Here is a 14,644-nt window from a genome sequence, read left to right on the forward strand (position 1 = left end):
CGTGTTTGTTGCTTCTCGTGTCACGCTTGGTTAATGCACAGTCTCAAGAACGCCACTTAAAGATCCAGTGAATAAGGGAGACCAATTCAAACCAATAATTCATTGATTTTTTTAATAGTAGTAGTTTAGATTTACGTAAACCAGGGGTCTTCAAGCTTTTTTTACACCATGGACCGGTTCTTGCTTACATATATATATTCATATACATATATTCTTGCTTTTATTTACAACTTCCATCGCGCCCCATCCATCAAAATTAATAGTATTTTTTTAAATCTTCCATTCACACTCGTAAAAATATTCCAACGTTCAAAAATCGTTAATGGAATAGAACCTCAAAAATGTCTGGTATTTTTTATAACTGATTCCATAGATGGATTATGAAACATTAATATCCAGTCGTGATTCTGTTAAAACTTGATATGTTTCTCCAAATCAAAGTCTTTTCTTTGAAATGACTCTAAACTGATTTGATCAATAGTTTAGGTTCATCTGAGCCATTCGTATCCAGCCCCACTTCAGGAGGAAACTCTGGTTGGTGGAAACTAACACACAACCTAGATTTAGTTGAATCAGTCCTCCAGTGGGTTTCACACAAACAGTGGGGTCATGAGGCGGAAATCTCAGCATTCATTTGGGCTTTTATTTACAACTTCCATCACGCCCCATTTCTCTCTCTCTTTCTCACGTCGTGGGTGAAAAGCAGCAGACTCCAGTTTCGCCCGCCGGCCATATGCCTTTGTCAGGCGTTCAACTCATCCCCTGTTCCAACCATTCGGAAATTCCAAAGGTGAATTAAATACAGTATACTGCCCCCATCTCCCTCTGCCCTCCCTTCTTCTACCTTTTTGTCCATTCTCGGTTTACTGAAATCAGACAGTAATATTTACTCTTCAGTGAATCAGTGGAGATGCTCTGCCTGTTTTTTCCCTCCATGTCCTGTGCACAAATCTGATACTTTTTCCTGAGACGCTCAGTCAAAGCAAAGAACGACACCATTCCTTTCTCTTTTTTACCCTCGTTTCGTCTGAAAATGAGAAATGCAATAATGTGTCCGGTGCATGAAACGGAGGGAGTGCTTGACTGACCCTCTTTGTGGAAAACATGATCTCCCCAGGCTTGTTCTCACAGGCATGTTATGTGTGCGGTTTATTTTGCTGTTTTGTTTCTATTTCTTTCTCAACCTTCTTTATTTTTTTTTTATTTTTGCAATTAAAAAACAATAATAATGTATTAAGTATGTTTTAGTTTATAATTACAGCAGATATTAAATTATATGTTTTATTTATAATAATAATTAATATTATTATCATTATTATTAGAATCCACCTTTGCATATTTCTACTAACTAAAGCCATTTTAGCCTTGGAATGAACCAAAAACATGGGACAACGACATGTAACACAATTCAAGGCTGTAATCTCAGGTGCAATTGCCTCCATGTCTTTTACCTGGGTCTTTAACGTTTCATTACCGTGGTAAAGACAGACAAAGTTAAACGTAGTGAAACCGAGAGCCTCTCGATGCTGAAAAGCATCCATTGATGTAACGTTCACTGACTCTGAGATCAAAAGCAACTCCTCTGGATCAATTTTTCCTTCGCTTCGGAATCTACCTTTTCTCATACCACTCTTTAATTAAATGGGACATTGTTGTCTAGGTATGAAAAAGGACCAATTCAGGCACGTCACAGCAGAGGAATCCAGACTGGCCTGTACCTGACCCCCCTCGAGACTACAAAAGCCGTCGTCCAGGCCTTCGGCTCACCTACTCACTTCCAAACCAGGTGAACCATTAGCGACCGAGATGGACCTGTCAGATCTTGAGAACGAGGGAGAATGGGGCGAGGAAAGGAGGATAGATGTGTTCCCCCTCCTCGGGACGTGCCCAAGCACCCTCCATTCATGCGGCAGGGGGGTGATACCTTGAGTGTTCAAAGCAGGAGTCTGAGGCAGAGAGACTTGTAGATCTGAAGGGCCATATGAAAGGCAAACAATAAGCAATCTGTTTGTCCACCCCTGCAAAACGGCACTCGCCTTTCATCCGCCGGCTCCCATTTCCGCGGGTCGCGACTTTCCTCAAACATCAATTACTGTTACGTACGCCGTTTGATCTCGGGGCTTCTCCTTGACATAGTATCAGGAGACGGGAGGGGCTTATAGTGTGTGTGTGCTGAGACAATGCACCAATTGTGAGTGCTTTTTTCCTCTATTTTTCTACTCTTTGTATTCTGTATAAACGATCGTGTTTAGTTTGCACAGTTTATTTGGACCCCTCAGGAAATTATCTGATGCTTCTCCGCCACTTTAGTACTCGTACATTTTCCAGAAACAGAACTCTGAAGGACCCTTCTATGAAATGTTACCACAAACCGATAAAACCACGGTTTTCTTTATTTGTCTGTAGTTTGTCATTACATGTAGTACCATGTTTAAATATTAAATATTTAGAACATTCATTATGTTTTGGATCATTTAATTATGCTTTCAGTAACCAATAATAATTAATATTAAATTATAAAATGTATAATTATATTATTATGTTTATATATATATATATAAATATATATAATATTCTGCATTAATAAATTTAATTAATATTCTTATTAATTAATGTTCTTATTAATATTGTTATTGCTTGTTAGCAATAACAATAATAACTGTAAAATACAAATGTTATAAATATCAGTGATTAATATTGGTAATATTACTTTTGAATTAATAAAGCTAATAAAAATTGCTTTAAATAATATTGCTAAAAATAGTAATAATAGTATAAGCTTTGTTTACAGTTAAATATTGATAATATTATAAATTGTGTAGCAATAATAATAATAATAATAATAATTATAATAGTAGTTTTAACTAATAAGCTAATATTTTACTATAAACTTTACAAATGTAAGTTCTTTTGCAAAAATGGTATGTATGTGTATATATATATATATATATATATATATATATATATATATATATATATATATATATATATATATATATGTATGTGTGTGTGTGTGTGTGTGTGTGTGTTATCAATTACTTGTTACTTAGCAGTAAGTACTGATATTTAATTTAAAAACATTTTTGCCACTTTTGCCTGGCATTAATCTAGAAAAATACTTGCCGTTATCTCCCACTCCAGTCCAGCATATACACAACTTGTATTTTTTGAAGAATGAATAATTTGCTAGTTTATTTGGCTTGTCGGCTGTCACAGAAAGCAAAACCAGTGTCGTTGTTAATTTTCAGCCGTAAGCGCTGTTCATTTTCGCACGGCCCTATGGGAGAAGAAGTGCCCTCTGCTTCCAAATCCATGCAGAGCGTGTGAAAGTGAGGATAAAGGAATTTTCTTTGGCCTTCTTTTCTGCGCTAGTTCACGTATTCCGTTGGAGGCAAAATTTTTAATGAATTAGATCAAGGTGACATCCATTGTCTGAACCTGGGGAAAAAGACACAGGACGTGGGCCATCACTTCCTCCCAACCTGATTTGTGGGGAAATTTCAAGAGCGGAGTGTGAGAAGGCATGGCATCGTCACTTAATGAAATACTTAATGTGTCCCTCCGTTGTTTAATTGAATTAATTAGGGGCCTAATTGGGCTGAGTGATGATGGCTTCCAGGGCTGAGGAGCCCTCGATGAGAGGAGGGTTGAGTCGGGAAGCGTGTGTGAGACAGTGAGTAACACTGGGAAATCCTCGTGGGACACACACACACTTACACACACTAGCACAGGACCACGAGTAGATCCCTCCCTCCTCTTCCAGAGGGCCACATTCTGCCGGTGGGCGGCAGTCTCGACCAGTACTAATTAGGGAAATGCAAAACTATGCATTTTCAATATCTGTGACTTTTTGTGTTTTATCAACACACTAGGGTAAAAAGTGATGAAGTCATATCAGAGAGCTTTCTTTTGACAACCTCTGTTCACATGAGATGCATGTTAATACCAGGCGAGCGATTTGTGTCGGTTGTTCATTTGAGATCAGATCTCCTCAGACGGGTGTTACACCAGGTGTAAAAGTGAACAGATACAGTACACTTACCTCTGTATGTGTGTGTGTGCTGTACAGGGCTGACGGCAGCAGCCATGGCTGAAGCTATGAAACTCCAGAAGATGAAACTAATGGCCATGAGCAGCATTCACGGAGCAGGAAGCCAGAACGGTACCGAGTCAGAGAACGAGGAGCTGAACTCCAGTGCAGGTCAGAGTCACACACATACAAAGACACTCAAACTTTTGATTGAAAAAGTATGATATATAAATATAAAAATGTCATACTCTATATATAAATTACATTTAAAAATGTTGTAAAATAGAAAACTGTTATTTAAAATTTTGATAAAATTTCAGAATATTACTAGTTCATTTAAATAAATGAATTAAATGTAAAAAATATTTAGAGACAAAAAAAAATTGTTATTAAGATTTACAAACCCCAAGTTTGTAGTAGTGTGGGTTGTGTATACTTTATAAACTGCAAAAACCACAATTAATAAAGTAAAAAAAAAAGAAAAAGAGTTACCTAAACAAGTCAGGAGGAATTCAAATCTTATTCTGTTACGGCTCTACATCATGTAGTAATACATTTGCATAATGTCTGCCCACACATATGTACCGGCCACAAACACAGTCAAATTTCCATTTGGTTAACATGTGGAGAAGATGCTGTATCTTACGCTGTGAGAGTAAATTTATTTGATCACATCTTATAATTACCATAAACTTGTTAACACTTTACACTTACCACTGAGAAACGTCCTGCTCCAGTCGTGCTTGCGAATCAGTCTCTTGTCGATCAGCCAGTTCAACCATTTCATCATCAGACTCCGGCTCGAATTGGTGAGGCACAATTGATACCATATTTTCTATGTATCAACAAGTCTCCACAGGGCTGTCATTCTGTCATGGCAATGAGCGTTTCGTTTCCGATACGCACTGTACACGGTAGACCAATCCAGAGCCAATCTCTATGGGTCTGGAGCAATCACAAAGGACTGCACCATCTGACCAATCACAGCAGTGAGGGCTCACAGAAAGGAGGGGTTTAGAGAGACGGATTCTTTGAACTGCTTCGAACTAGTTGTTTACGAATCATTTAGAAATAAGGTCAAATTAAATACAATTCTTTGAGAAAAAAAAAATGTTTTTTTTTAACTTGCATGCATGTAAACCTGTATTAGGAGACTCATGAAACAATATTAGCAATCTTAAAAGTGGCATAATAGGGGCATTTTAATAATTTGACTGTTGGTTGAAATATATATGAAACACACACACACACACACACACACACACACATATTCAATTTTAAGGGACAAGAACCGTTTAGAAAATTAAGAACTGAAACCATGGAGTTGTTATATTCATTGTAATTCCCATTCCCCCTGGACTGCAAACCTTTAAAGAGCTCCTATTATGCAAAATCCACTTTTGTACATAATTGTGTGTGAACACAACCACCATAAAATGATAAAAAATCATATAATTCCTTATTTTTTAATCCCCATTAAACCAAAATCATTCTCATTAGACATGCGCTTTGATTATCATGGCGTCATATTGCTCAGGCCCCGCCCACATCCTCTGACTCCGCCCTGAGTGAGCTGCACACAGTCCACAATGTTTATCTTCACACTAGAGCATTTAAAAGAATTCAAGTCAGAAATGTCTTCTTATTAAAGCTATAGAAGTTATTCAGTTAAGAGCAGTGAGTGATTTTCTGTTTTTATTCATATTTACAGCGTAGACAGCAGTATAGGTACTGCATATTACATTGCTGTCACTTAATACACAGAACTAATATAAACATGCAATTTCATTATTAGCTGTTTACCTTAACAGAAATAACCGACGGTTTCTGTAATGTGTTTTTAACATAACCTTTTGTGTATTTGACAGTTTAAGCACAATAAGACATGAAAGAGAACTTAGTTTAGGACTCACATGCCATGTGAAAGCTGCTTTCTGTGCACTCAGAAAATGCTTTATCATAAGTTTGAAGATCTTATGTGGCTTTAAAACACATAATTTAAGCACAATATACAGGATAATCAAAACCCAACAGATGTTTGTTGGCAGAGTATTTGAGGTAAGAGCTGTAAAGGCACATATTCTGGAAAAGAGGGCAGGGAGCAGCAGCAGCTCATTTGCATTTAAAGATATTGGCACGAAAACAGTGTGTATTCACTTTTCTAGTTTGTAGATTTGCTATGTTCTCACGTTGGAGTTATTGCACCTGCCCACAGTTCAGTAGAATCACTTGTGAGCTCCTCACCTGGTAATCAAACACATCAAATCCACTGCAACAACCAAACACATTTCTGATCTGCAGGGCTACACAGCCTTTAGCTTTGACCAGTTTATGACTCACTAGCTTTGAATCACTTACCAGTGCAGGCTATAGATATTCACAATATGAAAATGAAGAGCACTGTTAGGAAGTGTTCAACAGTCTAATCACCTCAACACACATGTGCACACAGGCACGTGACCTGAGGTAATGGGTTCTTGCCCACGCAACCTTCTCTTTTCTGCTGAGCTTTATTGAGGCTAATGACGTCTTTAATGTTCCCCACCTGACTGTGCATTTAGATTGTTATGTTACCATCACTGAACACACAAACACACACACGCAAAGTAAAATGTCATTCTTTATTATCACAGTCAACTACTGCGAGCACAGACCAAAATGCCATCCGTTGTTATTGCAAAGACCAATAATGCTTACATACACGCACAACACACAAATATGTGAACAGAAACACAGAGCGTGTGTGAATATGTAGAAGGAGACATTAACACCAGCAATTCACTCCTCGTATCAGTGTGCAACCGGTTTAAATTTGCAGTTAAATTTGTTTAAGGATAAAGCAAAAAAAAAGAGGGGGAAAACGGGACATAAAACAGGCATATAAACTACTGGGTAGAAGTTTGTAATTACAATTTTTTATCGTTTTTGACAGAAGTCTCTTCTGCTCACCGGGGCTACATTTCTTTGATAAAAATACAGTAATGCTGTGAAATATTTTTTACAATTTAAGATAACGTTTCTATTATTATATTGTAAAAGTCTTCAGTGTCACATAATCCTTTAGAAATTATTTGAATATGTTGATTTGGTACTCAATTATTGTGGCTTAATTATTAATAATAGTCATTATTATGACTAATATAGTTATTAATGAAAAACAGAAAACAGTTTTTACTGTCTATTTTTTTGTAATAATATTCGGTAACACTTTATAATAACGTTCTGTTATAAGTCATTTATAAATTATTAGTTAATGATGAACTAATCATTAACAAAACATGACTATACATTTATAAATGATTAATAAGTCATAAGTTAACATTTTAGTAATGTTTTATTAATTCAGTTATAAGTCACTTATAAGTTATTAGTTAATTATGAACAAATCATTTACAAAACATGACTATATGTTCATAAATGATTAATAAGTGGTATGCCAACGATTTACAAATGTGTTCTAAGTTATCTTAAAAAAAGTTTTGTAAATGATTCGTTCATCATTAACTAATAACTTATAAGTGACTTATAACTGAATTAATAAAACGTTACTAAAATTACTTAACTTATGACTTAATAATCGTTTATGAAAGTATAGTTATGTTTTGTAAATGATTAGTTCATCATTAACTAATAATTTATAAATAATTTATAACAGAACGTTATTATAAAGTGTTACCTAATATTTCACAATATTACTGTTTGACTATTTTTTTTTATATATATTTATAAACATAAATTTAGCCTTGGTGAGAAGAAGAATTTTAATAACTATCAAATGCAAACGACCTACAAAATGTCTTTAGGACAATAATGTGTGTCAGCTGTTTAGATATATATATATATTTTTTTTAATGTAGTTTGTCATGTCAAAATCAAATGATGTGCAGCCACAAGTGTTATCGCCATTCGCTCATTAATTCTATTGGAATCAGTGGCAAGCTTTACCAAAATCCTGCTCTTATAGTAGATCAACACTTGAGACTGAATACAAATCACCTTTGAATTTGGTCCATTCATTTGGAGAGAAACAGAGTGTGTGTGTAGTGACAGAAAGATGATGGCGAGAGAATAGAGAGCAGGAGAGAGAAGGAAGAGCCAGTGGCAGGGGTGGAGAGAAGACGTCTGTCTCGCACTCAATCACACATCCTCTAATGTACTCTGGCTGCCGATAGAGCTAATCTTGATGATTAGAGAGAAAGAGATGGAGAGAACTGCATCAATGGAAACTGAGAATCACACAGAATCAAATTTCACTCCTGTTTGCGGATGTAAGCGTGCTGAGTGAACAACCGTCCCAGGCCGTGAAACACAGTAAGCACAGACCCAGCACTATAGGCATGTGCTTGTGGGGTCAGATCTGATAGGGCTAGATCAAATCTTTGGCTTTCAAATCAGGGTGAACTGCAACCAGTTTCGTCCATACTGTCGCATGTTAAAGAAATAAAAGGTAGACTTGTACCAGAAAGTTAATATTTGGCTCTCTTTATCTTAAGCCATTTAATTCAGTGTGACAAACACACTATTATTCATTCGTTTTCAGTTGAGAGTGGTGCAGGAGCTGTGTGCAGCTTTTGGATAAAATTTGTGTTTGTGGTCTACTGAAATATTTGAACTTTTGCAACTAGATGTGTACGTTATGGATAATTATCTCAGATATTGTATAATTATTATACAGTTATTTACAACGATTAGCCCTGGAAAAACTACTATGTTTTTCTTTTTCTTTGGCAGTCATTCACTTTGTGATGATATATTCATACATAGATTCATTCATTATTCATTCATTTTATCATAGTTGGTAACAGGTAACAGCTGCTTCACAAATAATTTGAAAGTTCCATGCGAATGTGACAATCTAGCTGACAGTGGCCATTTTCTCAATATTGGTTCTTACCCGATCTACATCATCATCAAATGCGGAAGTTCAATTTCAGTATTCAATAATGCAGATACCAAGAATGTATGAAATTACCCAGATTTACCCAAGATGCACTAAATCGGAAATGACAACAATCCAGGACTGGTTGCTCGAAGAGCTCATAAACAATCATTCAATTTTATACAGCCCTACCATAAATGTGTCCTCCAAGCCTAAAGAGATGAACCAAAAATAGCAAAATTTCAACATGAGGCCTTTAATAAACAAATATGCATAAGACAGAATTTTGTGTATGACAGGCATTCAAACAGATGTGGGCGCGGACTGCGAGGGCCAGTGCTTATTGTTATTTTTAATTGGATACTCCAAGCCAAAGGGGTTCTTGGGTACTTTGAGGAACCAAAGAAAAATTTGGGTGTTGGACCGGACTTTTTAAGTTCTCAAAATCAAGCCATACCAACTAAAGTACATTGGATTGGTCTTTGGTGCGCATTGTTTGGAGTTGAGAAGGTGGGGGAGGGGGGGTCTTGGATTCTGATCTAAAAAAAACACCTTCTGAAGCAGTCCGACAACTTTAACCTCTTTCTCTTTGGCTCACTCTCTCTCTCTTTCTCTCTCTCTCTTGGCTGCCAAGACACTGCTTGCTCAATGTCCCGATTGCACTATCTCCTGTCCCTATTTACATTCCCGCAAGATGTGTTTTTGGTCCCCTTCCCTCTCACTCTTGGTGGTGAGTCTTTCGCTTTTTTTGAAGGAGAACTTCAAAAGGGAAACGGCTAATCTGTGCTTTTCCTCCACTGTGTGGATCGTGCCACAAAAAGCCTGAGCTATCTGCAGCAGGCAGTCGACACAGATAGACTTGATTTCAATCTCCCCCCTCAGTCTGTCCGTTCAAACGTTAACTTCCCTCTCGCCACTAGAGCGCAAGAATACAGCACGGAATAAAAAAAAAAAAACAGCGTGTATGACAGGGGCCAAAGAGATTTGATGAAGTATTTGGCATGGAAAAAGACAGTCTGCCTTTCCCACCCCTGAGTTTATCCAGTAGCACAAAGCATGCCGGAGTTTGTTCAGTGACTGCGACCAGTGCGCAGTTTCGGTGTTAGGCAGAGAACAATGTTTGCGCTAATATGGTTGGAGCAAAACTAGAGGGTGAAGTGAGTTAATGGGGGCTCCTGTGAAATTGTGTCTTTAAATATAAATACAGCTCTGAAAACCCCTGTTAACAAGAAAAAAGACGGCGAGAGAGAGAGAGAGAGAGAAAAAGAAAAAAAGAGTAACATGTGTTTCTTGTCGGAACGGCGGTAGAAGAATGAGAAAACGAAAAGGGACTCATTGGTCTAATGGGGAACTGTCAGGGTGAATCACTGTCACAAATGACATCCGAAAAGAACTGATATATATTTTTTGTAGGGCAACTGACAAGTTAAAAGAGAAATCCCATGCATTATTTAAACAGGCTTGGGAATCTGTCAGCCATGTGATTTGCCGCGTTAGCAAAAAACAGGTGTGTGCTGGAGAGAGAGAGAGAGAGAGAGAGAGAGAGAGAGAGAGAGAGAGAAAGAGAGAGGGAGAGAGCTCGCACATGCAGAGATTGCGGGACTCAGAGTTGTGTATGTTGCAAATCTTTAACTACCAAAGCGGTCAGCACTTTTAATTCTTCTTTTCTTTGTCTCTCACCTATTATTTCATTTTGCATCACACTTTCAAGAGCTTTTCTGTCATCAGAGAGCAACTGTCACTCTTATTAAATCAGATTGGATTGTCCTAGTGTTGCCACTGAGGACCACCTTACTCGCTCATCTCTTTCTCTCTTTTGTATTCTCTTGTAGCACTGGCTAAACATACTAGCGTACTTGACAAGTCCCGAACAAGTGTAATAATTGAAATTGGTAAAATGACCTGGATATTTCTTGAAAGTTTCTTTTGTAAGATTCACCATAAGCCAGTTTCCCCATTCCTACCTAGAATCCCGCTGTAACCTGGAGACACCTTTCCCTTCTCAGTTCCCATAAATGGCATCATCTGATCTCAGCAAACCCTTTGTTTTATGTAAAATATTGAGCATGTCAAGAGCAAGAGGGATCAGTGTTGTTCTTGTGGCTGAGTTGGGGGAATATCAGTTTCCTGTATCACTCTAGTAGCTCTGTCAGAGTTGAGCTCACCTGGGTACAGGGTCAGGGTTTTGTTAGGAAAATAAGGATTTTGGTGGAAATGGATGCCTGTACTGACTGTAGATGTGATTTCATGTTCGGTTTCAAATGGACACTTGCATACTGTTGGATTCTGAGGAACTTACAATGGATCGTCTGTGGTTTGATAATGACTTGCGGTAGCCATGCATCTTATAGGATTGTATTTTGTTAGAGAGAAAAATGTATAAATAGTGTAGAATGAAATTGCCATGTTGCAGGCCAGACTCGAAACTCACATGAGCACAGTGGCTTAAAGGGAATCCAAGGCGTAGGTGACTTTTTTTCTTCAGTAGAACACCAACTGAGATTGTTAACTCAAACCATTGCAGTCTGTCAGTCATATAATGTAATGGGAATCATGGCTTTTAGAAGTCAAAAACCAAACACAAACAAAACCAAATTAAACCCTGCGGCTCGTGATGATACTTTGATTCATATTGTATTTTACATCGGATTTTTCACCACAATGTCTGACCTGTCCTAAACGAATCTGTGTCTTCTTCTTCAGCCGGCATGTGATGCATCTTCATCTTCATGCTTAATGCCGGATCACAGACTTATAAGCGCATTACCGCCACCTATCTCTCAAATGGACCATTATCACTCCTAATTAAGATTGTGGATAGACTGTAAATGGCAGGGCTTGAAAAAGAAAAAAAAATTCAATCGGTTCACTCCGAGCAGAATCGATATTTTAAAGTTTCTGTTCTGCGTTCCTCTGATACTATTACCGTTCCGAAACCGGTTCGGGTGAAAGAAATACCGGTTAATAACGTTATTTTTTTAAAACAATATTATTTGCCTAATAATATAATAATAATAATAAAGTATTGCATTTTCTTTACTCAAAAAGAAAAGTAAAAAATAGAGATCTAAAGTTTAATCACAGCCAATAGGCTACAGCGTCTATGTAAATCTATGATGAGTTCACAGCTGAGCAGACATTTCACTCGCTGGCTTCAGCGTCATATTTGCGTATGCCAGAGTCTACTGGAATTCGTGATTGGATGACAGAAAATTTCAAATATTAAATGGAACGATAAAATAACGTTATTAACCGGTTATCAGCCATTAAAATTTTTGATTCTGTTTGGAACTATAAAATTTGTTTTTGTTTCTGGTTCTGTTCCTGTCAAAATTTCGCTTGTATCCGGTTTTCGTTTTCGTTCCTTGAACCGGTTCGGAGCCCTGGTAAATGGTCAATTTGAAGGATAGTTGGTGGTAATGCACTTATAAGTCTGCAATCCACAATAAAGCAAGAAGAAGAAGAAGATGCAAATGCAGGTAAAATACGATATATATACTATTCAGTTTCTTGCACAGACCAATCGTTTTGTGTCTTTACACATCAGTGTATCGTCATGAGCCACAGGTTTTAATTTGGTTTTGTTTATGTATTTTTTATGACTCTAAAAGCTGTAATTCCCATCTACTTATATTATATGACTGACAAACTGCAACAATTTCAGTTAAAAATCTCTAGTTGTGTTCTACTGAAGAAACAAAGTCACCTACATCTTGGATGCCCTTGGGGGTAAACAGGTAAACATCAAATTTTCATTTTTAGGTGAAATAACCCTTTAATGCATCTGGAGTAACCAGCAGCTGGTCCTTGAATTAGTCCAGTTTATTTCATATAAATATAGATTCAACATCAAACACATTTGAATGCATATTTAATGGAATTATATTTATATTTGTTAGGAACATAATGGTAAAGATTTTATGTAAAATGAAATCCGTAAAATTTCTGTCCTTTTGTAGTTACAATATATGCAGTGACTATGAAGACAGAATTACTTATTACTCTTCTGCCTAAACACATCTAGTGCTTTTAATATAATTTGTACTTATGTAATTAACTAGGTGAAGAACCTATTTCAGTCTTTCAATTAGTTTTTTTTTTCTCTCTCTTCCACTTACTTTATCTGCTCTAAAAGTCCTTTTAATCTTTAAAAAAACGTCATTTTTGCATATTCCAAAGGCTACTGTATGTTATAGTGTATAAACTGAAAGGTGGCAATACAGTTTAACATGATCATATTATCATGTTTTGTTACTTTGATATTTTATTTTAATATGATTTTGAGGTAAATGTGATTTTACAAATTATATAAAATAATATAATTATTTTAGGTTATCTGTACATCTTTAATTGTCTGCTTTGTCTGATTGTTGTATTAGTCTCTTTCACCTGCCATGCTGACTTTCTCCCCCAATCTGTGTCCTCTGACGGAAATATTTGCCCGGATCCAGTCATCCAAAATTAATGTTCCATAAATCACCATCCCCACAGGGACAGGAGCTGCTCGCTGACCATTGCTGGAGATGAGCACTTTTGAACAGACACATATTTCCACTTACTAAACAAGCCGGCATACCTAAAATAAACATGGCAGGTATACCCCATTTTAAATTTGTAATAGCAAATGCACACACTCAAGCTTGCAGGAAGCTGCTGAACAGCTGAACACTATACTTTCATACATAAACCTGTGGAGCAGAGCTGCATTGATTAGCCACTCTGTCCATCAGGATGCAGTCTGTCATATAAACAGATGGCTCATATAGCAACAGACCATATGAAGGAGCTGCATTATCCTCACTCAATGGCCCCTGCATCTTCCTTGCTCTCCTGCTGGTTAAACCCACTCTTGACTGCCTCTCCACTACCTTGATTTCCAGATGACCGTGCAGTCATCCTGAATTAATGCATCATCGAGAATGAACTCCTCTTAAGAGAGATAAGAGAGATATGTTGTATATATTTCATTTGGGGAAAACATGCCCCTAAATTGCTTTCATTGAGGAGACTTAATTTATAGGGATTTACACTAAAGGAAAGACTTTAAGGAATAGTTCACACAGCCCCCGGTCATTATGAACTGTCCAAAGGCACAAGCTGCACTACTATTTTGGAAAAAATTATACTTTTTCATTATATAGTAAAAAACAAAACAGTAAAACAGTTTGCATCTTTGAAACGACCCAAGGGTAAGTAAATATTTTTTTTAATTTTTTTTTTTTTTTTTTTTTTATTTATGGGTGAGCTATTCCTTTAAGTGCCTGCTTTTTGAATGTGTTCAAAATACTGCTGTCTACCTTAAGTGCTCAAAGTAGATAAATTCTCTTAAGCCATTTTTGCATTCCTCTCATCCAGAAAGTGTGTGAACAAGTAACAAGTTAAGAGTGGCTGAGGAGTATGTAACAAAGTGCTTGTGAGTATGTGCTTGTGTCCAAAGCTTATGTATTTAGTGTAAAACTCTCAGTTCAGCTAATGGGAATCCATCCCGTGTAATGACCCACTGTTCCTGTCGGTAATGAGATGTGGGAATTGCACGTCCGTTCGACCAGATGATGCTGTATTAACGGACAGGGCCAAGCAGGACAGACAGGGGGCTACCCGAAGCACCATTGCCCCGACTCATTTTTCATCCGGCCGACACCGGAGGTGGTGTGAGGGTCCGAAGGGGGATTGATTTCAAATGAGCTTCAAAATTATGTCTAATGAAAGCCCATAAAGACGTGGGGCTCTCCACT

General features: G+C 37.1%; 1 protein-coding gene across 1 annotated transcript in view; it reads left to right on the forward strand.

The window, feature by feature from the left end:
- Nucleotides 1-14,644, forward strand: part of LOC127942014 (dachshund homolog 2-like) — a 135,738-nt gene that overhangs the window by 80,760 nt on the left and 40,334 nt on the right. The window contains exon 3 of the mRNA XM_052537525.1: nucleotides 4,070-4,201. Coding sequence (XP_052393485.1) covers nucleotides 4,070-4,201 — 132 coding nt within the window. The remainder of the gene's footprint in view (nucleotides 1-4,069; nucleotides 4,202-14,644) is intronic.

This window comes from Carassius gibelio, chromosome A21 (genome assembly GCF_023724105.1).
Source record: "Carassius gibelio isolate Cgi1373 ecotype wild population from Czech Republic chromosome A21, carGib1.2-hapl.c, whole genome shotgun sequence".
NCBI classification, from domain to species: Eukaryota; Metazoa; Chordata; class Actinopteri; order Cypriniformes; family Cyprinidae; genus Carassius; species Carassius gibelio.